Raw genomic sequence first — 24,407 nt, 5'->3', positions numbered from 1 at the left:
GGTAAAGGAGGCAGCTGAGACACCAGTGCTTGCAGGTTCCTTCTTGAAGCTCATGCCAGGCTTTGTGGGACATGAATTTGCCCCCACCAGTGCTCACTATACCCCAATGGTCCTTCAGTTTCTGGTAACTAACTATGAAGGGACCTGTGCCAGTGAGTTCATCGTGCCCATCAGAAGGTCTTCCTGAACCCTAACATGCCTTTATTGGCTCCCCTGCCCTCCCAGTGAGGCTTGAACTCCGAACTGGGAGTCAGCCGACTCCCCATTCACTGATGGCAGCCACTTTCCAAGCAGCTGCCTTTACCCATTCATGCTCTCCTTACACTACCTTTTTGCTTGGGCCAGTCTTCCCACTGGAATAGCCAAGTCCTATGTGTCCTTTAAGTTCCATCTCAAGGACCCCTCCCTGCGAAAGGTTCCCCTGATCATCACAGCTAGAAGTGCCTACTCTTGCCTACATTCGGCATGTCCTCTAGGTGTGAGGGTGACCACATAATTTATCATATGACACAATTGAGAGGGACAGGTGATCCTACAAGTAATAGTTGAGCCTGGACATCAGGCATAAACCAGGGCCATTTGGAAGGAATGGTCCTTACATCCCTGCTTCATCTACCTCATTTTGCCCTAAGTTCATCAAAGTCAGAAACTATGCTCTATATTTGCTCAAAGTCCAGCACAGGCACTGATTATTAAATAAAGAAGAGGACGAATTAATTGGAGGGATAGACAGAGGTCAAATAGACTGATGAAAAGATGCATGGATGGATGGGCAGTAGATGGGAAAGTAGGCAATTGTGCTTTAAAAGAACTTAACCTTTTCTCAGAGAAGAAGTTAGTTACCTGAACACTCCACAACTTATTTCAAAGTTCGCACATTTATGTATTAAAATAAAAGACAGCTCTCCCTCTGTTTGAATTCTCCAAGCTGGCCTCAGTTCCTCCTCCCAGTCCACCAGTTAAATGTGTTTCTCAGCTTCCCACTGTGGCCCCAGCTGGAGGGCAGACACACCCTGGCATTCATTTCCATTTGGTTTACTGTGGATTACTCCAGGAGGCAAACAGTTTGCTTCCAGCAGAATGTCTTCCAATAAAGAAAGAAAAGATTCACCATCCAAGAAACAGCCTACTTGTTTGGACCAAGCACTAATTGCACGAACCTCAGAAATGGTTCAGTCCAGCCCGCAGCAAGCAGGGGCCACAGTTCACTTCTAACAGTATCTCGTCTCTAGATTCATCCCTTAAACACCAGTAACCTTCTCAGTATCAGGAATGCTAATCAGGTTTTTGTATTTTTCTAAAGCATATTTTTCTCTCCTCCTCCCAACCTCTTCCCCACCCCTGTTTCAGAAACGAGAAGGAATCCTCCAGTCTCGGCAAATCCAAGAGGAAATAACTGGTAACACAGAGTATGTCAACACCATTGTTGCCAGCGATTCTGTAATGGAACACAGATGTTTCTCCGAAATTCATCCATTTGCTGATATTTAGTTTTCATTTATTGGGATTGCAAGAGGGATTAGACTTCAGCCAATGATTATAGTTTAGCCTTTTCCATGCATTCAAAACATGCCTCTCAATGCTTAAGGTACAAACTTGGGTGGGGAAGTGGGGAAAGGGAATTAGCAGTGATTGAAAATTCTAATTTTGTGGCACTCCAGGAAAAAGTGTGCCCAAAAAAGCCAACCAGCATGAAATCATCATGCCATAAATACGGGGTTGAATTTAAATTGTTAACCTTCGAAAGGACGTTTTTCTTTTCTGAATCTGATTTATGTGGTCATGTGCTTTGACCCAGAAAGGTCCCTCTCTACCTTAGAGTGGTGGGATTTGTTTTGTTTGTTTGTTTTTTCATTTACAGTAAGAAATTGGACAAGCAGGACATGTAAGAGGTTTGCCCTGGGGAAAAAAAGTTTCATTCTTAAACCAAAAGAGCAGGATGGTGTGGGGGTGGAGCAGATTGAGACCTGGCCACCCGCAAAACCAGCAAAGCTCATTTTCAGTCTCCCCTGCTCCCCGGCTATCCTCTGGGTGCAGGCTCCCTTCACCCCCAGAGTCCCTGAGCCTCTCTGAGCTGGGCTTCTCTATATCTGAAGTAGGGCCACGACCCATCTGGAACAGTGCCTGTGCCTTAACGGGGGTCCAGGATGTAGGCTTTCCAGATCAAGGGTAGGAAAAATGCGAAGGGACCCCTCCCAAGATGCCCAGTTGAGGCCTCTGGAGGCCACATCACAGCCCAAGGCCTCTCCCCTGGGAGCCAGCTCCCCCACACAGAGCTCGGTCTTGGCCTTGGGTCTGTGGTGGGAGTGAAGCTGCCCCAGGCCAGGCCTGCAGGAATGCATTCCTCACCACCCCACCCCGCCCTGCCCCCTGCCCCTTTTTGGGCTTGTCCATACCCAGTATTTTGCCTTCTAGAAAAGTGGAAGACATACCTGAGAGGAGTGTAGCCTGTGAGAAAATGGCCAGCCAGCGTGCAGTTGCCGTAGGCGCCTCCATCCGTGCCGTGTTCTGCTTCCCGAGTTCTGCTCGTGCTTCTCGCTCTGCCATCTTGCAGACTCCTAGTAACGTTAACACAGTAGAGTTTAGGAAGTGCTTTTGTACCTGTTGATGTTCGTCATGGAACATAAAGCAATGATTTTACCTTCTAAAACCCACAAACCAAAGGTGAGGATGGCTGCCTTTGGTCTGCCCAACAGTTAACTCCAAGTTCATTATCTTTCCAGTGCACAACCCATCAGTGATCATTCAGTGGGTGATAGACATACGGTTGGAATAACCCAATATAATCAGAACCCAAAATATATTGAGGAAAATGTATTTACTGTATACTAGGAATTATGCTGAATTTTTTCTAGTTTGTTTTTTTTAAGATTTATTTATTTCTGCATACAGAACTGGGGTACAGCCAGAGGTGCAGGGGCGGTGAGAGGATTTACCAGAGACAGTGAGGAGCAGAACAGGCAGATTGACGAAGTACACTGCTGAGGAGAGCAGGGGGCAGGCCAGGAGAGGTCTGCCGTGCCATGTGGGTCACCTCTGGGGCTGGGGATTGAACTCGCACTCAAACGGCTGTGGCCAGCTTGCAGTGCTGTGTCCTAACCCATTGTACCACCAGGGAGAGCCTCTAGTGTTTTTTTTTTTTTAAGATTTATTTTATTTATAAAGAACTGGGGTATAGGCCAGAGCTGCAGGGGGTAAGAGGATTCACCAGAGCTCAGGGGAGCAAAACAGGCAGATCGAGGAAGTACACTGCTGAGGGGAGCAGTGGACAAGACAAGGGAGGGCCCTGCACCACCAGGGACGGCCTTTCTGGCTTTGAAGTCATTTAATGCTCACAATATCCCATTGACATGTTTACTGTTATTCTCTCATTTTACAGACAAGAGAACTGGAGCTCATAGAGTAGCTTTCCCAAGGTCACACAGCACACACATAGCTCTGTGGGATTTAAGCAGAAGTGTTCTCTCTTCAACACTTGTGCTTTATTTTGCTGCCTTGTTTTGAGTAAGGTTTCAGTTGTGCTCTGTTTGAGAAAACCCACCCAGAGGTCCGTTGGCAGGTGTATCTTATTGGGTATCACGGGATGATCCAAAGAGAAACCAACCTAACCTCCCCAAGCAGATACCCAAGTGGCTATGTGGAGACTTTCTGTAGACCCTGCTCCTAAAACTTGTTTGGGAATCTTGAGCTCTGAGCACAATTATTCATTTTAACTGACAAAGATAGTGTGATTTTACTTGAGGAAGAAATATTCTTTTAAGCCTTACTTATACCAGACTTTACTTAAACACCATATACCTGCATAGCAGAGGGGGGAAGACAGGTAATAAAGACTCAATAATTGGAGATTTAGCACAGAATAAAATGCCAAGGAAGGAATCTTTGAGGGCTTTTCAACCAACGCCCAAGAAGGAAAAAATCACACTGTTTTCTTTCTCCCTTTCCTGCAGGGCTCTTTCCGGAAGGCATGGTGAGTTGCATATGCTTGTCCGCTAGTGCTGGTGGCTGTCAGAGAGTAGTTAATTCTGCAGCAGCTGGGAAGAACAGGCATTCCGCTTGCTTCCTGCATGTCTATCTGCACCAGCCTGGTGACAGGGCCACTTGGTAGGGAGGGTCAGCTTTCTGGTGGGAAGAGAAAACTAACCACAGCTGCCTGCTCCTCTTGCATTTAACCAGACTATTGACATTGGGCTTCCTGATGGGCTCTGGGCTCTTGCAAGGCGGTCTCGCTTTAAGTAAGTTGTGGTCGTAAAGGAAATCTGTGTACATGCTGGGGAACTGTTTCTTCTCCCCATTCTGCAGTCCTTCCAGAAGCTATGCTCACCCTTTCTTCATCATACCTGCCTCTCTCATTTCCCAAAGCTTTGGGCATGTGAATGTCAGATCTCAGTCACCTTCTGCAAGTCTCATGATCCTTCAGTGTAGGAAGACAGGCTCCAGGATCGTGAGCCTTCCAGCTCCATCTTCCTCTTGAACACCTCTCACTCCAGCCTCAGCTCCCCTCCACTGCTTCACCTCAATTTGGAGAGCATGTGGACTGTTAGTAGAAAGGTGCCTGCAAGAGGGATGACTTTGCTATTTTCCATGACCCTGTATTTACCATGAGTAATATTTTGAAGCCCTCCATTTGTGCATGTACCTCAGCTCTGTACACCCATCATTTTTCTCACTCATCCTCATGACACGCCTAGAAGTTCATTTTTCAGACATGTTGTAGAAGAGGAAACAGACTCAAAGGGCTAAAGTGACTAGATCATAAAGAGGAGGAGCTCACATTCTATCCTGTGGCTCCCTGGATCCCAATCCACTCACCTATGCCTTCTCCCAGAATGTTTGTCTTGGGCATCCTGGTTTTGCAAATTAGAAGGTAAAGTGATTTGATATTTGGATAACATTGAACCTCCAAGGAGCTTCAAAAATGCTTTAGAACTCTTAACTAAATCTTGATGCAATAAAATAGAAACAGTGAAGAGAAATGACCAATTCCCATGTCGAACAGCTTGGCAGAACCCCACATGCACCCCAGCACAAAAGATTGACAGGGTAAAAACACTTACGTGCACTCTTGTGTGTGTGTGTGTGTGTGTGTGTACCACACACACAGGAAAGACTCCTACGGTAAGGATCAGCTCCAAATCTCTAACCAAACTAGAATTCCTGAGTTCCTAACAGTCTTTTACCCTAAAGAAGACCCATTTGTAATTTTAAAGCTCATGGCTGGGACCTGGGGGGCTTCCCAGGCAGGAATGAGCTCTGTGCCCCCCTTGACAATGACCTCTTTTCCAGAACGTGACGCCTTTGACACCTTGTTCGACCATGCCCCAGACAAGCTCAATGTAGTAAAGAAGGTAGGAAAGAGGTACTGGGGAGAGACCAAGGGAGAAGGGGTAGATGTAGTTGAACCTGTGTTTTGGGGGCTCCCTGCCAAGGCTGATGTAATCGCCAAATCTCTGCAAAAACTGGCTTTTCCCTGTTGATGTCCAGTTTGCCTGTCCTGCTGTCACTGAATCCTCAGCCAGGCCCTTTCTTCTCACACAGGGATGGCAATATCTTTAAGGAGTTCTGCGGCTCTGAGCACCTGGTCTTAACACCTGCCCTGAACCCCCATCCATTATGCCCATTCACACAGGCCCTGCCTGTCCCCTGGGCATGGTACCTACAACTAGGAAAGGACTGGGAGGGGAACCCAATGGGATTCCGTCTTCTCCCACCTCTTCCTACTTTCCCTGCAAACCCCTGACCCTAGCTAGGACATTCTGCCTTCTAAGGACCCCTTCAGCTGCAGCTGGCCATTCAGATCACAGTGTGTGGGACCACAAAGCCGAGGGGTTGTCCTTTCCCATGAGCTCAAGGGTTTTTCAAGAGTAGCCTTGAGGGCTGCCATGCTCACTGAACTCGGCACAGCAATCCCACGCCCAGCCCCGGGCTGGACGTTATCTTCAGTGTAGGACAAAATGTGGAGGGGCCCTCCAAGGATGCCCAGTTTAGGCCTCTGGAAGCCACATCACAGCCCAACGCCACTCCCCAGGGAGCCTGCTCCTCCACACACAGCTGGTTCTTGGGAGTGAAGCTGCCCCAGGACAGGCTAGCAGCCCCTGGACACTGGCAAGTGGCCCCAGCTCAAGGCCTGGCTTGCGCTTGCTTCTCTCTTAGACGCTCATCACTTTCGTGAACAAGCACCTGAATAAACTGAACCTGGAGGTCACTGAACTGGAGACCCAGGTGAGTGACAGCCCCAGGGCAGGGAGGGTCCCAAGGCGCTGTTCCTTGTGCCCAGCCCTATTCCCAGCTTCCTGGCTTTCCACAGGCTTCCACAGCTCCTCAGGAGAAGGGGGACTTTTTGCTGTCCAGGGAAGTGAGCTGGGTGGAATTGCTTTGAATTCTTACCCTTTTTTTTTTTTTGAAAAGTTGCAAAAATTTTATCATGAATATCCACATACTGTCCACCTACATATACCAAGAGTTAAAATTTAGCCATATTTGATACTCATTTTTCTCTCTCCCCCTAGATACTGCCACATAACTCTATGAACAAATACCTTTTCTTAAACATCCTTAATCAAAATCTAGTAATTTCATCATCTCTATGGTACATTCTTCTATAGGTTGAACCCTGTGACATTGCTGACTGCCTTTGATTCATTGGGCAGTGTCATATGGTTTAAAGAAATACTCTATATCCAAATGTTGACAGACCTAATATTCTCACATGTAGCATTTTGACAGGCCTAATATTCTCACATGCAGTCACCTCTTTAGCCCTTCTTCACGTAACATTGGCATGCTTGAAGAGCACAGACCACTTGCTTTGTAGAACATCCTCAGTTTTCCCCCTCGTGGGTAGAGTCAAGTTACAGATTTTCAGCAACAGCGCGGCTTAAGTACCGCCATGTTTTTCTCAAATAGACCAGTTACTGGCGACAACTTTGATTCATAACAGTTGATTCACTTGATGTGCATCAGATTTCCTTACTATAAAGCACCTTCTCCCTCCCATTTATAATTAATAACTAATCTTTATAAGGGAGATGCTTTCAGACCATAGTATACCCTATTTCCCAGCCTCCTCTGATGAAAAATTTTTAAATGTGGTTTTCTTTTGAGCCCATGGGCAGCTGCCATCATTATTAAAGGCAATTGCTTGGTCTGTGACTGAGCACAGTGCCAGTGTGTCTGGATTCTGCAGAACGAGCTTCATAGACTCTTTTGGGAGCTATAGAACACTCGGGAAGAGTGGTGTATCCTCAGTTGGGTTAGAAAGCTCTGGAGCTCTCATTTCTTGTCCTGGGCAGGGAGTGCCACAAAAGGGCTTGTCTGCACAGCACATCTGGTGCCTGTCGTGGGCTTCACGGCAGGTGTCACAGTCAGAGGTGGGTGTAGCCTAAATCACTGCACTCCAAGCTGTGTAACCAGAACTCCAGCCCAAGATCCTAAACTGACAGATTAGATTCTTTATCCTCTGCCACTTCCATCCACAGCCAGAATGAGACCCACTCAAGCCAGTTCCCACAAGGAAAGTAGATTTTTGACACAGATATGGGGCCTGTTCTCTTGCTGTCTACTCTGGGGTAGCCTGGGTGAACCATACTCAAGCCTTACCCACCTGAGTTGAATGTGGGACAGATGGAAGCAGGGAGGGAGCCACTCTTAAGTCAACACCATGCTCAAGGTCATGTGCCTATAACAAAAGCAAACCACAGCCCCAACTAGTCACCCAGCAAAGGCAATTGTTGGGCCCAGCCCACATTCCAGGAAATTCAGTCTAGTTTTTGTTAACTATCCTAAGATGATTCCCAGATCCTTGGCATCTTGCAAACACTAGCAACTGTTTATACCACAAGCACTTGACAGCCCCACCTTCTTTGGAAGGTTCCAGAGTATCAGATATGCCCCTGACCTTTTTTCCTCATGTCATCTTCCATACCTGGACCACTTAACTCCTTCCAAATTTTATTTACCAGAGTGCACCACTGTCTCAGAAAAGCCTTCCCTGATAACCCAGCACACCCTCACTCACTTCACTTGAGTAGAAGCTCTACAGCTGTCAGCTCAGCCTATGAGTCTGGTCTCCCTTAGACTGGCTTCTAACTACTCTGACATCTACGTTCTTGATGGGAGAGACCGAACTCTAAGCCTCTCGCCATGCCCTTTGGATAAGGGGACATGGAAACTGACAAACCTCTCGAGGCTTGGCTGAGGAGTCTCTGGGTCCCGTGCCTTCACCTGCCCCTCTCTCTCTAGTTTGCAGATGGTGTATACTTGGTGCTGCTCATGGGGCTTCTGGAGGGCTACTTTGTGCCCCTGCACAGCTTCTTCCTGACCCCAGACAGCTTTGAACAGAAGGTAAGGGACCATGACATCAGGGGCAGTCCCTAGCCCACATCCCTATGTCTCATCTGCCCATGCCTGCCAGGATGATTCTGGAAAATCCAGGATTTCTATCTGTCCAGGTCTCTAGTGGTCAGAGGTATGGCTCATTCTGCTGAGCTGCTGAGCTAGGAAGGGGCTTCCTGCAGACCATGGAGCAGCCTGAGTAGTTCCCTCTTCCTCTTTCAAGCTGTCCTGACCCATAGCCACATGCTCCCAATAACTGCCACAGCCCAGCTTCGTCCCTGCTCAGAGGTGACAGGGAAGGTAACCACTGCAAGGCAGTGACTGACGACTCTCAGCCCCGTCCTCATGCCTCCCCTGGGCTGTCACAGCTTGCCCCCCAGACAAGGGGCTCTGGTGCAGAGCAGAAACCCTCCTCGCCTCTTAAAAACATGCCTTGCCATCTGGTTCTTTCAACTGTTTCTGTGTATATCCCGGACTTTCAAGTCCTTGCAGTGGACATGCAGCACAATAAAGCAGAAAGATGACTTGGAACTTCTCTAAGAGTGCTTCCCCAACAACAGGCTAGGGTCCTCATTCTATGGAGTTACCCATTTTTCTAACCTCATTTCTCCTTCAAACTAGGGCCTCCTGTTAGCAGGGACCCAGCTTCCCTGGCTACAGTTTGAGTCCTTCACCTCTAGGGCAGGTCCTGGCAAATCCCCAGGTCCAGCCTGGAGTGTGCCGTGACCCGCCCTGCATTTCTCTCCCCAGGTCCTAAATGTCTCCTTTGCCTTTGAGCTCATGCAAGATGGAGGGCTGGAAAAGCCAAAACCACGGCCAGAAGGTACCTTGCTCTTCTCTGGGTTTGTGACAAGACAACAAGACGCCCACCCTGCACACGAGTGGGCGAGGGACTGGGCAAGGCTATTTTATACCAGAAGGAAGTCTTTTTGAAACCTCCTTTGCCACGTGCAGGGGAAGTGGGGGTAGAACAACAACTACTCAGTCTGGAGATCCTTGCGAGCTGCAGCTGACAGGTCCGGAGGAGAAAAGGACCTGAAGTCCCACCCCCGGGTTGCGGGATGGGTGGAGCAGACATGCGCAGAGCACCATTGCAGGACTGCCCCTTGCCTCCAGGTTCTCTGACCCTGGGGCAGGGTGGCCCGCCAAAAACAGCCCCAGCCAGGTGGCATGCGACGTGGAGGTAGCCGGGCAGCTCTGCTCAGCACCCTGCCTTGACCATGCTCAGTCTGCCCCAACTGTGCCCAACTGGCTGGATTTGTGGAGTTTGGGTTGCACATGAGAGACTGTACAAAAATGCAAACAGTGCAAAATGCCGCGGTGGCCTCATGCATGGGTGGGAGCTGCGTGCACCTGTGTATGTGGGAGGCACGATTCTCCTGGCACGATTCTTAGCCCGGGCATTGCTTTCTCTGCCATTTACTAATTGAACATTCGTTTTACTGGCACTGGTGAGGCAGCACCATGTTGCAGATATTTTCTGTCTTCATCCAGTTGGGAAATTGAGAATGTTGCTTGTGGGCCCTGATAATTGTACTTTCCTAGTTGTTTAATAGCGAGTGGCCTAGTAGGGGGTGTATGTCCCCTGCCCCCTCCCCCACCGTTGCTGCCTCTGCTCCACCCAGATCTCTACACAGGACACCCCCTCTCCATGCCCCAGGTGGGCCTTTCGTGGTCAGGGCTGATGCTCCCTCCTCTATCCTAATCACCACACACACAATCGATCACTTCAATTTCGCTTGTCTTTAAGATGCCAGATAATTTGGTGAAGGTGGCAACTGCCGAGCTTGGCCATAAGGATTAGGTCAGGAAATTAGGCTGAACCCCGACAGATCTGGGTTCAGTCCCCTGTGCCTCCATCAGCTATATGACTTTAGGCAACTGACCCTTTCTGAACCTGTTTTGTATGTCTGTGCAACAGCCCTCCCAGTGATATGCACATGACAGGCTTAAACGTCTGGTGCACAGCAGCCGACGCAGTGAGGACTACAGGCCCTTACCTACGCCACTGGGATATTAAGTATGAGTTGAATAATAGTTTATGAGGCTGGAGCAAGCTGGTCTTAGGTCCTGCAGGGATTTAATGCCAAGGTGGAAAGTTGGACTTTTCTCTGTAGGAGTGGGAGTCATGGAAGGATGGAAGGTTTTTGAGTTGGTTCGTGATGTGATCAGAATTCTGTTCCAGTGTGAAGAACAGAATCTCTGAAGTGAGACATCATTAGCAGCATTGGGCAACCCAGAAGGAAAAGCAAGTGGACACAGGATATCGTTTTGGTAACCTTGAGGTTGATACCAGGAACCGACCAAACTGAGCTGGCATTTAGGGAAAAGGTCAGGGCTATGGCCTCAAAACCGGGAGTCTTTCACCATTGAAAGCTGATGTGGGGAGAGGATGGAACAACTGGAACACATGAGAGGCAAGAGCCCAGGACAGTGTCTTAGGACGGGGGGGGCTGCTTCCACTTACAATCAGAGGAGAAAGCAGGGAATTGGTTGGGTCTCCGTCTCATGACTCAATCCCCACCTCAGTAATCATCACCTCTGGTGAACAAAAGCCAATCTTTTCCTCATTTGTTACCGCCAGGCCCTAAATCCCTGGTCTCATCTAAGAGAGGACCTCCAGCAAGGTTGATGTCCCCCAAGGGACTCCTCCCTGGCAAGGCCTCTCCAGCCACCCCAAAGTCATTAGAAATCGGCCGTGAGCATTCTATGGCCAAACAGCAAGTAGTGGCTCCCAGAGAGGAGAGACCTAGCAGGAGAGTGCTGGCCCACATTTCTGCTCCCATTCCCTGGAACTACATAATGTGACACTTCCTGGTTCCAGACTGGAAGCTCTTCCTCTGCTACTCAATTCTCAGGCATTTATTTCCCTCAGGACAGACCGTTTTCCCAGTGTCAAGCTATATGGATATTTCAGCATATAGATGACATTTCTTGAGCAATTATTGAACTGTTTAATACGAAACTTCCTGACCAGTGTGAGTGGAAAAACACATCTGTTTTATTTGTTGTTACACTGGGCACCATGCCCATGCTGTAAATTTCCAGTGTGTAAAGGAGAACAGCAATGATATTCTGTGAAATTGTTCTCTGTGAGAGGTGTACCCCAGCACTCCCTCTGTTTTCCTTACTTCTACCTGGAAAGTGAAATTCAGTCATAAATGCTGCAGACTTTACAAAGAGTGCCAGTGTGTGTAATTCTTTGAGAGTGTTTCAAAATCAAATTGACTGGTAGAGGCATTTTTTTTTTTCATGGGAAAATGCGTTCTCTGCAGTGCTGTTTGATATTCAAAACTCTGTTTTACTTTGAAATCCTTTGAAAACTTTGAGTTTGTGTCTCAAATAACTTTTGCTGTGCAGGATTCACAATGTGTTAGTACCCCTGCTGGTACGAGCCAAGTGTTAGCATCAAGTTAATGGCCGGTGGAGCAGCTGAGACACTGGCCTGAAGCTGGTGCCTTTCCTTTTAGGACATCATACCACATGGCTTCAAATGCCCATGCCTACCTTGTTAGCATAATTCAACTAGAATCATCATCAAATATGGTTAATACTCCAGCAGAACAGGAAGGTGGTGGACTCAAGAAATCTAGTGCCAGACAGGAATGAAACCTATATTTAGGACAGCCAGCAGGCTGATGGAATCTCTAAAATTTAAGAAGTAGCTAAGAACATACTACTTTAAGCAATATTGAAAATCCGATCAGGTAATGGCAGCTTAATTCCAGGTGATAACATTTAGCCAGTGGCTGGAAATATGGGATATGGTTCAATTTCCCTTTTCCATTACCTTAAGAGACAGTGTACCAACCAGACATAGCAAAAATTTTAAATTGATAATATCAAATGTTAGCAATGAGCAAACAGAAACTGCTGCTATAACTAAATTCATGCGCCTGTTTTTGGAAAACAGTTTTTCCTTATCTAATATGGTTGATTACTTTTAATACCATATGTGGCAGGCAGCATGATGGCCTCCCCAAATTGTCCATGTCCTAACCCCCAGAACCTAAGTGGAGGATCTTGAGAGAGGGCAATTCTCCTGAATTCTGTGGGTGATCTCAAAATAATTTGAGGAGTCGTTAAGTGAAAAAAGGAATCAGGAGAATCAGAATGTCAGAATACAACATGAGAAAGACTCAGCCTGCTTCTACTGGCTTTGATGATGAAAAGGGGGCTCTGAGCCAAATACAGGCGACCCCTATTAAAGCTAGATAAAATGCAAGAAAGCAGAGTCTCTTGTAGACTGCCCAGAAGGAAATGCAGCCTTACAAGTGTCTTCGTTTTATCCCAGTGAGACCCATTTTTGGACTTGGACCTTTAAACTAAGACAATTTAGGTTGTTTTAAGTCATCAAACCTTTGGTAATTTGTTACAGCAGCAATAAGAAACCAATATACCCTAGGGCCCAGCAATTCCACTCAGAGGTATGCATGTCCACATGCAGGAGTCTAGTCCAACAGTGACCTAAACTGTAGTGCACGTCCCAATAGACTAAACTGAAATTTATATAACGATTATAGTAAAACCAAAAACGAATGAACTGAGAAATCGGGGAGGGACTTCTAACCATTGCCGCAAAGAAGTCACTGGTTATTCTCAGCAAAAAAGCATATATAGAATTGGGCAAAGTGATCAAAACCACCAAACCCTAAATGTTTACCAGTGGTAGATGAAAAATTAAGCATTTGTCCTTGAAAAACTATAGAATTATAGCTGATGATTATAATCATTCCTCAAAAACAATAAAGTATACCCTAATACTATTTTTCTAAAAAATTAACAGCTCATATAACATGGTTGACTCATGTAAACATAATATTGAGGTAAAAAATAAACTCACAATAGAATGTATGATTTCATTATATAAAGTATGAAAGCAGGCAAAACTAAAATCTGTTGGTTAAGGGTAGAATTATGAAGAAAAGCAAGGAGGTAATTACCCTCAAAGTCAGGATAGTGGTTATTTTTGCAGGAATAGGGATGCTATTAGGGTTCTGACAGTGTTCTAGTTCTCACCTGGGTGGTGGTTACATGGAGTGCTCTTTCAACTATTCAAAAGTATACATATATGTAGACAGACTTTTCTGAATGTTTGCCATATTAAAATTTTTAGTATGTAAAGAACATAGCAAAATCCCCTAAAAAGTCCCATCTCAAAAGTATGGAACCTGCCCCAGCGGATAATAAGAGACAGGCAAGACCGAGATTGGGGGTGAGCTCTGTAGAGGCTGGTCTGCGATGGACACCTCAGGGCTGGGTTCACCCGAGTAGCCAGTTTATTGTACCCTAGTTTATTCCAACCCCTCCATCTGGTGGCTTTGGCCAAGGGACTCAAGACACAGTGGGTAAGCTTCCCAGCACAGACCTCAGCCACTGCTGGGGCCCAAGTGACACCAGTAGGTCCAGACAGTGCTCACGTGGGCCCTTCCTCTCTATGTAAAGACTGGACTTGTACTGTTAAGGGAGTCCCCTTTCCTCCTTTAATCACTGCATCATTTAGAGACACATGTGCTTATTTTGGGTGGTTCTCTGCTGGATGGAAAGAGCTGCCAGTGCCACTAATAAGAGACGCAAACATTGAACCCTTTCCCTGTCAGGGGCCATTTTCTCCCTAAAGTGACCTTATGTCTGACTCAGCTCTTCCTTGACCCCAGACAGCCAGCTGCATCTGTCCTGGCTGTCTCTCCCCAGGAGGCCCTACCATTCTGTCTGCTACCAGAGAGGAGCCCTAGGCCAGCACACAGAGACTGTCAGAGTAGTACTGAGTTGCTAATCACACCGTTTCTTAGGTCAGGGCTTTAAAAGGCTCTGTTTCTATAGCACTGAGTCAGTTCTTTCCTTGGAAGCCAAAACATCTCTCCCAGCTGAGATAACCCTCTCCTAGCTGAGAGAGCACACCTCCTAAGCCTGCCTGGGTAGCCACAGACTCTTGATAAGAACAGTTACTAAGCAGCATCTGACTGCAGTTTCGCCTCTTCAGCAGGCCCACCTGTTGTAGGAAGAAGGGACTCAGGTTCCCAAGAAGATGTTAGTCTATGTGAACGGTACTTCAGGATGTGTGCAGAGCACAGACTGCACAGCTGTGCACAGCACTCTGCTGAGATGGAGATGGAAAAGCGTGACAGAAACTGCCATCTAGGGAGCCCTTAATGTGTTCTACATGCTTTTCATAAACTCCAGTTTTGCCACTGAAGAAAACTGATTCAAAGAATTTAAGTGACTTTAATGGGGTTACACAACTCTAATGAAAATGGACTTCAAACCTTAGTGAGCATTAAAATTAAAATGATCAGTTTGAAAATGATCACCCCATTTTAGATGGAAAATCACCTCAGAATTCATCTGGCTTTAAAAGGTGAAAATCAATGCTCCAGCCTCCAGCCATACCTACCCTTCACCAGGCCTCAACATTCCTCCTGTGACCCAGGTCCATGGCCTCCATAGCTCATCTGCCCCTTCCTTTGTGACACTTTGCTTCCACCACCAGCTTTGCTGTCTCCACCAGCTGAGGCTGTGCCCCTGGAAACTCCTTCCCATCCTTACCTACCTCATCTTCTTGGGAGCACTCCCTCTTTCTAGATTTTATTCCTTGGTGCCCAGGACACTAGACAGTCTTTCATTCATTTACCCATTAATATTTCCTGAGGCCTGAGCATGTCAGGTATGGGGCTCAGTACTAATAAAAAGATAGGTGTTCTGTGTTCAGGTCACCCATAGTCCAGGGCAAGGACAGATTTGACCAGCTGGGCACAGAAATCACTAACTTAGGACTGAAGTGGGTGCTGTGAAGGAAGAGCATGAGGGCTTTGAAAACATAAAATAGGGTACCCTTCACCCAGGCCAGGTGTCAGAAAGCCTTCCCCAAGGAGGCAGTGTTTTGAGCTGAGATCTGCAGGAAGACAGGGAAATCAACTATAGGGGAAGAATGATCTAGGTGTTACCACAGAATATGCAAAGGCAGAGATGGAGGAGCACAGGCCATTGGGAAGTGGTAAAAGGAGCCAGCATGACAGGTGTGTAAAGAATGAAGGGGAAAGGTGAGCCAGTTGCAGCCTTTTAGGATTTTAGACTTAACCTTAAGTGAAATGGCTATAGTCATACAAGTTGTGAACTGTACAACTCCAGGGAGTACCATTTATGTTGGGGTCTATGGGAATGAGTCCCTAGAATTATGAATGGTGTGCCTGGAGTTGTGTGGAATGTGTCCTATACAGCCATAACCAGAGGCCAGATAGTCCAGCAACAGCGGGTGAAATGGATTGGCATGGGTTAACAGGTTTGCAGGAGCTGGTTCCATTGCACCTCCTCTTTACAAACTCACTCCTTTGGCCAGCTCACTGTTACATTTATCTTTCTAGCAATTCTTTCCTAGAAAAACTTGACCAGTCTTTGACATGAACAAAATTTAAGAAATATTTAATGCCAAGAAATAAATTTAACCACGGAGGTAAAAGATCTCAAAATAAGACATTGATGAAAGAAATTGAAGACACACACAAAAAAAAATTGAAAGGTATCCCATGCATATGGATTAGAAGAATAGTGTTAAAATAACATACTTCCCAAAGTATCTACAGATTTAATTCCATCCCTACCCAACACTAATGGCATTTTTTTTTTTAAAGATTTATTTATTCATACAGAACTGGGGTACAGGCCAGAGGCTCAGGGGCGGTGAGAGGCTTCACCAGAGACAGAGTGGGGAGCAGAACAGGCAGATCGACGAAGTACACTGCTGAGGGGAGCAGCGGGCGGGTCAGGAGAGGTCTGGCTCGCCATGTGGTCTCCTCCGGGGCAGGCGGCAGGCGGGAATCGAACTCATACGGAAGTGGCTTCAGATTCTCAGTGCTGTGCTTTAACCCGCTGCGCCACCAGGGAGGGCCACTAATGGCATTTTTTACAGAAATAAAACAATCCTAAAATTTGTATGGAACCACAAAAGAACCTGAATAAGCAAAACATTCCTAAAAATAACAAATTGGAGGTATATCACACTCCATTATTTCAAACCATACTATAAAACTATGATAATCAGAATAGTATGGTATTGGCATAGAAAAAGGCATCATGTCAGTGGAACACAATAGAGAACTCATAAATAGACCCATACAGACATGGTCAAATAATTTATGACAAAAGAGTCAAGAATATACAGTGGGGAAAGGAGTCTCTTCATAAATGGAGAAACTAGACAGCCACAGGTAAAGAAACAAAACTGTACCACTATTTTATACCAGACACACTTAACTCAAAATGAATCATAAACTCCAAGAAGAAAACATAGGCAGAAAACTTTGTTTAACATCACATGTGACAATGATCTTTTGCTCTAACACCAACAGCAAAGGTAATAAAAGCAAATATAGTGGGATTACATCAAACTAAAATGCTCTGCATGTAAAAGAAATCAACAAAATGAAAAGACAACCTTCAGACAAAATATTTGCAAGTCCTCTATCCAATAAGGGATTAATATTCAAAAACTATAAAGAACTCATACAACTCAATGGCAAAAAAAAAATCTGAGCACATCTAAATAGACCTTTTTTTAAACAAGACATGCAGATGATCAACAGACACATGGAAAGATGGTTAACATCACTGACATTAGGGAATTGTAATTCAAAGCCTCAATAAGACCTGTCAGAACAACTGTCCCCAACAAGTGTTGTAGAGAGCACTGATGGGGGAATGAATGGATATTAGTGCAGCCATCTGATAAATAGTATGAGGTTCCTCAAAAAATTAAGTACCATATGTCCCAGTCATTTCATATTTGGGCATTTATATCCCCCCCCCCCACCAAACAAACAATCATGAACTCAGGATATCTGCCCTTCCTTGTTCATTGCTGCATTATTTACAATAACCAAGATATAGAAGTCCATCTAAATGTGTCCACCCGTAGATAAAGGAAATGTGATGCACATACACAGAGGAACGTTTGGCCATTAAAAAACAAATGAAACCGGGCCCTCCCTCGTGGTGCAGCTGGCTAAAGCACAGCACTAGGAAGCTAAAGCCACTTCAGCATGAGTTTGATCCCCGCACCGGAGGTGACCACATGGCACGGTAGACCTCTTCTGGCCCACCCGCTGCTCCCCTCAGCAGTGTTCATCAGTCGGCCTGTTCTGCTCCCCTCTGTCTCTGGTGAATCCTCTCACTGCCCCTGCACCTCTGGCCTATACCTCAGTTCTGTAATGCATAAATAAATCTTTAAAAAAAGAAAGAAGCTAAAGCCACTTCAGCATGAGTTCAATCCCCACCCCAAAGGTGACCCACATGGTGTGGCAGACCTCTCCTGACCTATCCCCTGCTCTCCTCAGCAGTGTACTTTGTCAGTCGGCCTGTTCTGCTCCCCACTGTCTCTGGTGAAGCCTCTCACCGCCCCTGCACCTCTGGCCTGTACCCCAGTTCTGTATGCATAAATAAATCAATCTTTAAAAAAATGAAACCTGGCCATTTATGACAACATGGATGGATCTTGAGAGCATTAGACTAGATGAAATAAATCACCTCTGAAATAAGGCAGAGAAGGAAAGACAAATATGGTATAATCTCACTTATATGTCGAACCTTAAAATGGAAATGAAGCTCACAGATACAAAGAACAGTTCGGTTGTCAGGTAAGGCATAGGGGAGGGGAATAAAATGGATAGAGGAGATAAAAAGGCACAAACTTCCGGATACAGAATGAGCCATGATGAAGAATTGTGCAGAACGAGGACTATTTAGAACAAAAAGAGCACTAAACCATCAGGGAGGACAGGAATCACCCAGAGGGCTGGGACCTAACTCAGCACTCCAGGGCTCAGCCACCAGACAGAGCTCCAGGTTGAGGCCCAGATAATGCTGGGACCCACCTGGGAGCAGAAAGACCACCATGTAACTACCACCCAGTTGCCAGTGTTCCCGCCAACTTGGCTTTGCTGAACCTGATCCTTTTCCTGGTCCCCCAAGGTAACCACTCTCCCAACTTCCATAGTCATCAGGCTTTTGTCTTGTCTTTGCTGCTCCTTAGAATTTGATTACCTAAGTCTGCATTGCTAAATAGTAGGCAGAGATTCTCCCATTATTTATATAGAAGTATGTGCAGAGGAATGAGAGCTAAGAAGGGGCTTTATCAAGGGCATGGAAAGAAGGCAGAGAGGAGCAGCAAATAGGAGAAAGGAAGTGGAGGAAGGGGGGAGTTAAAACCCCATGTCCCGGGGGCACCCCTGCCCTAGAGCCCCCAGCCCCATCCCCCCCCCCCACTGACTCCTGTCCTTATGCTCACTCTGCCTGTCTTTCAACCGTCACTTGCTTCTGGCTATCTCAGAGTCACTCCTCCTGCCCCTGTAGAACGGGGTACTGCTGTGAGGGGAGAGACCCACCCCAGGGTCCTGGCACAGGATCCTGGTGGTGGAAGGAAGGGGATGATGAATCCCAACTGGGGCCACATGGCCCCACTGCCACACGGGTGCTTTCTGTTTCCTATGCAGACATCGTCAACTGCGACCTGAAATCCACGCTGCGAGTGCTCTACAACCTCTTCACCAAGTACCGGAATGTGGAGTGAGGACACCCTGCACAGTCCTCCAGCAGCCTTAACCTGCTTGTTCCCACCTCCTGCTCTGTGCTCTCCCACAAGTCCAGCCACTCCCCAGAGATCATGGGAACCGAGATTATCAAGGAAATGATCACTACCAAAATGGACCACAGCTCCCAGGCCTTGAGGATATTCTGCCGGATCCAGGTTTCCCACAGTGTGATTTGGGGACCAGCTTAGGCACAAGCAGCACACCCCCAAGATGAAAATAAAGATGATAGTGGCTGTTTAATGAGGGTCCGCTGTGTACCAGGCTGAGTGCTCCTGTATGCTCAAACTCATCCACCCTCCTGGCTCCCAGTAAGCAGGTGTATGATCTCCTTGTACAGACAAGGAAACTGAGGCTCCACCAGGTTAAGTGGCTTGCCAGAGCTGGCATGTTTTTCCACTTTGAACCTGTTTTAATATCTAGCCAGTCACAGTGCATTCTTTGCACATGCTCCATGTGCCTGTATGTGTATCGCATGTGCACATTTGCACACACGCACCTGTGCTCCCAAAGAGACAGTGGGAGTCCACTGATCTCACCACCACCTAGGCAGGCTAGGTCACAGCTTAGTGATTCACACTGGAAGTGGCAAATCAAATTTAACCCAATTACTAGTGTGTGTGTGTGGCAGGAGACTCTTCAACTCCTTTATACAAATGAAAATTACTCTTAATTCTTTCAGATTTGTAATAACCCCATACTCTGGTTTCAGGGTGACATTTGGGAAGGATTCTGTTTAAAATTAATGGAGTGGTACATTTTGCAGGCTTTTTGCTTGATTGCATGTAATGGAAATGCCCTATATTTTCCTGTAAAATAAGTGCTCAATTCATTATCATTAGGCAAATGAACAATATAGTCAGACACCGCAGAGAGCTGGGTGCCAGCCCACGTGAGCCCAGCGTGGGAAGTAGGGCTCTTCAACAGGGACCCTTGAACTTTAAAGAAAGCAATTCCTTTTTGCCTTCTAATTGATCATTTAGACCATTTCTGGCTCTGTCTGCCCACATGCAATTACCAGCTAATTCAGGCGAGGAAGAATGTAAGTCATTTAGCCCAAAGCCGAGCTGTTTCCTTGTGTGGGTTTACTCGTGGGCTTGTGGTTACTTGTATCCCCCTTCCCAATAACCCAACTTTGAAATACAGGACTCTGGTTGTCTCAGGCTCCTGGGTCCTGTAGGAACAGGGACGGAACAGGGCACCTACGGAAACCAGAAGCACCCTGAGACAGAGGGATCGGGCTTGCACATATTTGTATCCACAAACTGGCCAAGGCCGCGGGATTAATCGTTTCTACCAACATTTATCTGATGATGAACACCAGACTTTGGATTCTCCTCCAGGGTGCTGCGCCTGCGTGGTCACTGCACCAGGCACAAAGTCCATGTTGACTCTGAGTCAACTTTGATCTCTCTTCATACCACCCAGAGTTAGGATTCCCTATTGTGCGAAACATTTCCTCAGCATTCCTTGTACTCCTCTATCTGCAGTCACTTAGAAGCCACAAAGTTAGACATACTACATACTTCTTTAGCATTGTGAGCATTTAAAATCTAAAGACAGTGTATTATGTTGATTCATGTTAAAGGATACAATTCTTTTTTATATACTTAATGACATTTTTCATTAGGAAATCCTTAAAAGTATAATATTTCTGTTTGCTCTCTTAAATTCCTGATAACAAATCAAGATCACCTGTTGCTTTGTCTCCTTGAGGAATACTAAATTGGGATGGAATAAAAGAAATGTATTCATTTAAGTATGCTTGACTGTGTGAATTTTATCTCCTTTGTCTTATGTTCAAACTGAAAATAGATAAATGCCTTTTTGTGTTTTAGAGACACATGGTATGAAAACTCAGAACACTTGGCAAATTCTTCAGTAAGAGATCCAACTTATCAGAAATTTGGGTTTCCAGACTGTGCTCGTTGACTGTGCTCGTCCAGAACGCCAGGACCTGAGCCTGGATTGTATGATTCCATCCTCTCCTTTAGAGATATTCCTTTAGGTCTGGAATCTGCTTAACACATGATCAGGCTTAAGAAGGAGGGACTGGGCATCAGAGCAAATAAGTGAACCAGATTTAACCTTCACTCTTTTTAAAAGAGAAACTGATAGAAGAATCAAATATTATAAGCACACAAGTCTTTTTTTTTTATTCCTCCTCTTTTCTAAACTTAAATTCATTGATTTTTTTTCTAATAGTTAACACATGAAGGGTACTAAATTCAAAAGACATGAATAGATCTCAAGTGAAAAACTCAAATCTCCCTCCTCTCTCCCAGCAGCCAATACCCCTCAGGGGCAACTAGCTTGATCCCTTTCTTAAATTACCATGTTCAGTGAAATAAGCCAGAAAGAAAAAGAAAAATACCGGATGGTTTCACTCATAGCAGGAGCGTAAGGGGTGGGGGGAGACAGAAAAACAAATGTAATAGACTAAAAATGAAAACAATGAACAACTATAAACCAGAGACATATTGTGGGGATGGTGGGGAATGGGATCAGAACTGGGGTGGGAAGAGTGCACGGGACCATGGTGATGGCACATGGGTGAGATGAGGGTGGGAAGCCCATGGAGATTACAATTGAGAAGGAAAAAATGCACAAAATGAGAAACAATGTATAAAAATAAAATTCACTTCCTGGATTAGGTATTCCAGCTATATAAATCATCAACATACATGTAAAATTGTTGTTGTTGTTTTTAACCTAAATAGCACATGCAGACTTTTGCTTCTTTTCACTTGGAAATGGTTTATCTCAGAAGATTATTTTGCACTGAGTATTGAAACTTTTCACATTTTAAAGTGAGAGCCTGAGTACTTTGTAAACCCAAATGCACATCTCTGGTCCAGCTAGGAAGCCAAAGTCCTGCCTGGAGGCCGTGCTGCCCAGATAGTGACTTCAGAAGAAGGAAATGACCTGCTGGGTGATGAGTAGTTTTGTTACCAGAAACCTCTTGTCTCTTAGCTGACCTAAAAAAATAGGTCTATCTTTGGATTATTATGGTGAATCATATGCCGTTGGCTTAAGGCTTCGTTTGTACACCTTACTTGGTCTATGAATTTGGAGTCGACTGAGAAAGTACTAAGTCACCAAGTGCCCTCTGTTATTCTGCAGTAAGGCCATCTGCGTTGTCAGAAGGCTTTGATTTCATCTATGCGGACACAACATTGACATTCCAGAATCTAGAAGGACTTTTTATCAGCACATCATCAGTGTTGCCTGAGTTGGTTGCAAGTTGTAATTGCTACTTTTCGTACTTTTTAATTAGAATTACTGTTAGCTTAGCTTTATCATTATCAGTTCATTTTGTTGTGGGTTGCTTGGTTAACCCTACAGAATATACTGAAGCTTATTTGCATCAGTAGTATTCTGGGTCTGTAATTTTGTAATAAGTAGATTCGAAGATATGTATACATTGTGGTTCAAATATGAATCATCCATCCTTCAGTACTAGCAAATGTATACATAATCCACTCCTACCAAATTATCACTAATTTATTTTTCCACTGGAAAATGAGACTAGATGGAGTCATTAGGTCAAGCAGCTTTGCCCTAAGTGGGGACCTATGGAAAATAATTTGATCCACAGCCTTTACTACAGTCCCATCTCAAGAATCCTACCTACATCAAGCATCTTACATATGCAAGAGGGTTATATCCTGAAACCTCCACTAATGGTAATGCCACGTGCCTTCTTCCCTCATAAACCTCACTGAGCTCTGCCTGCATACTGGGTGCAAGAGAACTACAGTGACATGCAAATGTGGAGTAGTTGGTAAAGGCACTCGCTGAGACACCAATGTCTTCACACCAGCTTCCCTGTATTTACAGATTCACGCCTCAGTGAGGAACACATCATCTGTAGAGTTGTTCATATCATAACTACAAAACTGCAACACAAAATTTTGACTGTTTTTACTCCCTTCCCTGCAGAAGATAAGCCTAGGCTACCTCCAAAATTTGCTCAGCCCCTCTGCTTCCCTACAGAAGTGTAGTGTGTAATTTTCAGTGTGTTTGTTCCCGAAGACAGCAAGGGGATGGTAAGAGTGCCCAGGGCAAAACAAGCCGCCCACACTAAGCCTGAGAATAGAGAGTTTCAGGCTTCCCAAGCAGTAAGTCACAGTGAAGCCTGGTCTTTGGGAGTTTAGCGGAAGAGAGTGAAGGCAAAGAAAATTAAAGTAGCTTTCTTAGGCTTTGGTTTTCTTTTTCTTTTGTTTTCTAATTGGAGCCCATAACAGAGTTTCCTACACAAATGCATACTTCCACTCTCCAAAGGGAGAACGGAAAGGCATGCCCCCTCTGTGCTTAACCTGGGACCCGCCTACCTTGAGAAATGGGCAGGGCAAGTTCTCGGTGAAACTCAGCCACTCAGTTAACGATTTGGCCACCTCATTAACAAGCCTACAGTGTGTTGGGTATGCTCTCTCAGGGCAAGTGAGGCTCACTGTTGAAGCTCACAGCCCAAGGGAGGGAACGTGGAGAGTGAGGCCCAAATCAGTACTTACAAATTGTGATGACCCCTAAGGAAGGCAGGTACAAAAACTACGAAAGAGGGTGCTGCCTTACACTCTGAGGTCTCAATTCAATTCTGAAGTCAAAAGAGGTTCCCAGCAAAGTGATCCTTTAAAGGGACGCCCGGTCATGGAGCTGTTCAAGTAGAGTGCTTCAAGGGAAAGCCTGGGGTGGGGGAACCCCAGTGGGGCATAGGTCTGGCTCCTGGAGAACCCAGCCAAAAGCCAGAATGGCCAGAATACCAAGAGTGAGGTGGGAAAGGAGGTCTACGACCAGAGGTGTCGGGGATTGTTGATTTAATCATAAGGAAAATGGGAAGCAATTTCTGTTTCTCTTCTGATCACTGAGAGGAAGCAACTTTGGCGGATGGTGAGCACTGTGGAGGTCTGTGACCACCCCTCCTGTCTGCATACTCCGGCCATAGCTGGGAAGCAAAGGTCCCAGGAGAGGAGATGGGGCCTCTGCCCACCTGCACCCACCCTTTGGTCTCTGGAAGCCCAACATGCGGTGCAAAGGCAACACCCTCTGGGCAGTTCTAATGCCCCACCTCCCCGAGGCTGGTGGGGCGTGGGGACAGTGAGCGCCCTAGACCTTCGCCAATCTCAGTCCTCTGAGAAGAGCTATGGAAATGAAGACTGGATGAGGCTGCAGATGTGCAGTAAAGAGAAGGACTACCAGCCCGAACGTGGACCCCAGGACACAGCACTGCCCCCTTTCCAGCACGGAGGACTTCGTCCCTTAGCCCTGCGTGGATTCGGCAGGGAGCAGAAATGCCTCCTCCAGGCTGGGCAGAGCAAGGAAACGGCTTCCTGAAGTTAGCTTATTAATTTCCCTTTCCAAATGCATATTAATCAGCAAGATTTCTAATTGTTGTAATGTCTCCCATATTATATTAAACCTACCCAAAGGGGATCGATCACTTCTGCCAAAGTTAATGTCTTATGAAACATCTTTCATGGGAAGTTGCATTAT

General features: G+C 46.0%; 1 protein-coding gene across 2 annotated transcripts in view; it reads left to right on the top strand.

The window, feature by feature from the left end:
- The window catches only part of PARVA (parvin, alpha), a 138,055-nt gene extending 117,382 nt beyond the window's left edge, over positions 1 to 20,673 (top strand). For both annotated transcript variants that reach the window (XM_004683037.2, XM_012725519.1), the window contains exons 7-13: positions 1,351 to 1,409; positions 3,951 to 3,970; positions 5,287 to 5,348; positions 6,154 to 6,222; positions 8,242 to 8,343; positions 9,085 to 9,157; positions 18,819 to 20,673. In XM_004683037.2, coding sequence (XP_004683094.2) covers positions 1,351 to 1,409; positions 3,951 to 3,970; positions 5,287 to 5,348; positions 6,154 to 6,222; positions 8,242 to 8,343; positions 9,085 to 9,157; positions 18,819 to 18,895 — 462 coding nt within the window. In that variant the 3' untranslated portion in view covers positions 18,896 to 20,673. The remainder of the gene's footprint in view (positions 1 to 1,350; positions 1,410 to 3,950; positions 3,971 to 5,286; positions 5,349 to 6,153; positions 6,223 to 8,241; positions 8,344 to 9,084; positions 9,158 to 18,818) is intronic.
- The last annotated feature ends 3,734 nt before the right edge of the window (positions 20,674 to 24,407 follow it).

This window comes from Condylura cristata, unplaced genomic scaffold (genome assembly GCF_000260355.1).
Source record: "Condylura cristata isolate star-nosed mole 26May11 unplaced genomic scaffold, ConCri1.0 scaffold00015, whole genome shotgun sequence".
Taxonomy (NCBI): domain Eukaryota; kingdom Metazoa; phylum Chordata; class Mammalia; order Eulipotyphla; family Talpidae; genus Condylura; species Condylura cristata.
Note: the sequence above shows the minus strand (reverse complement) of the source record. Positions and strands in the feature narration are given on the sequence as shown.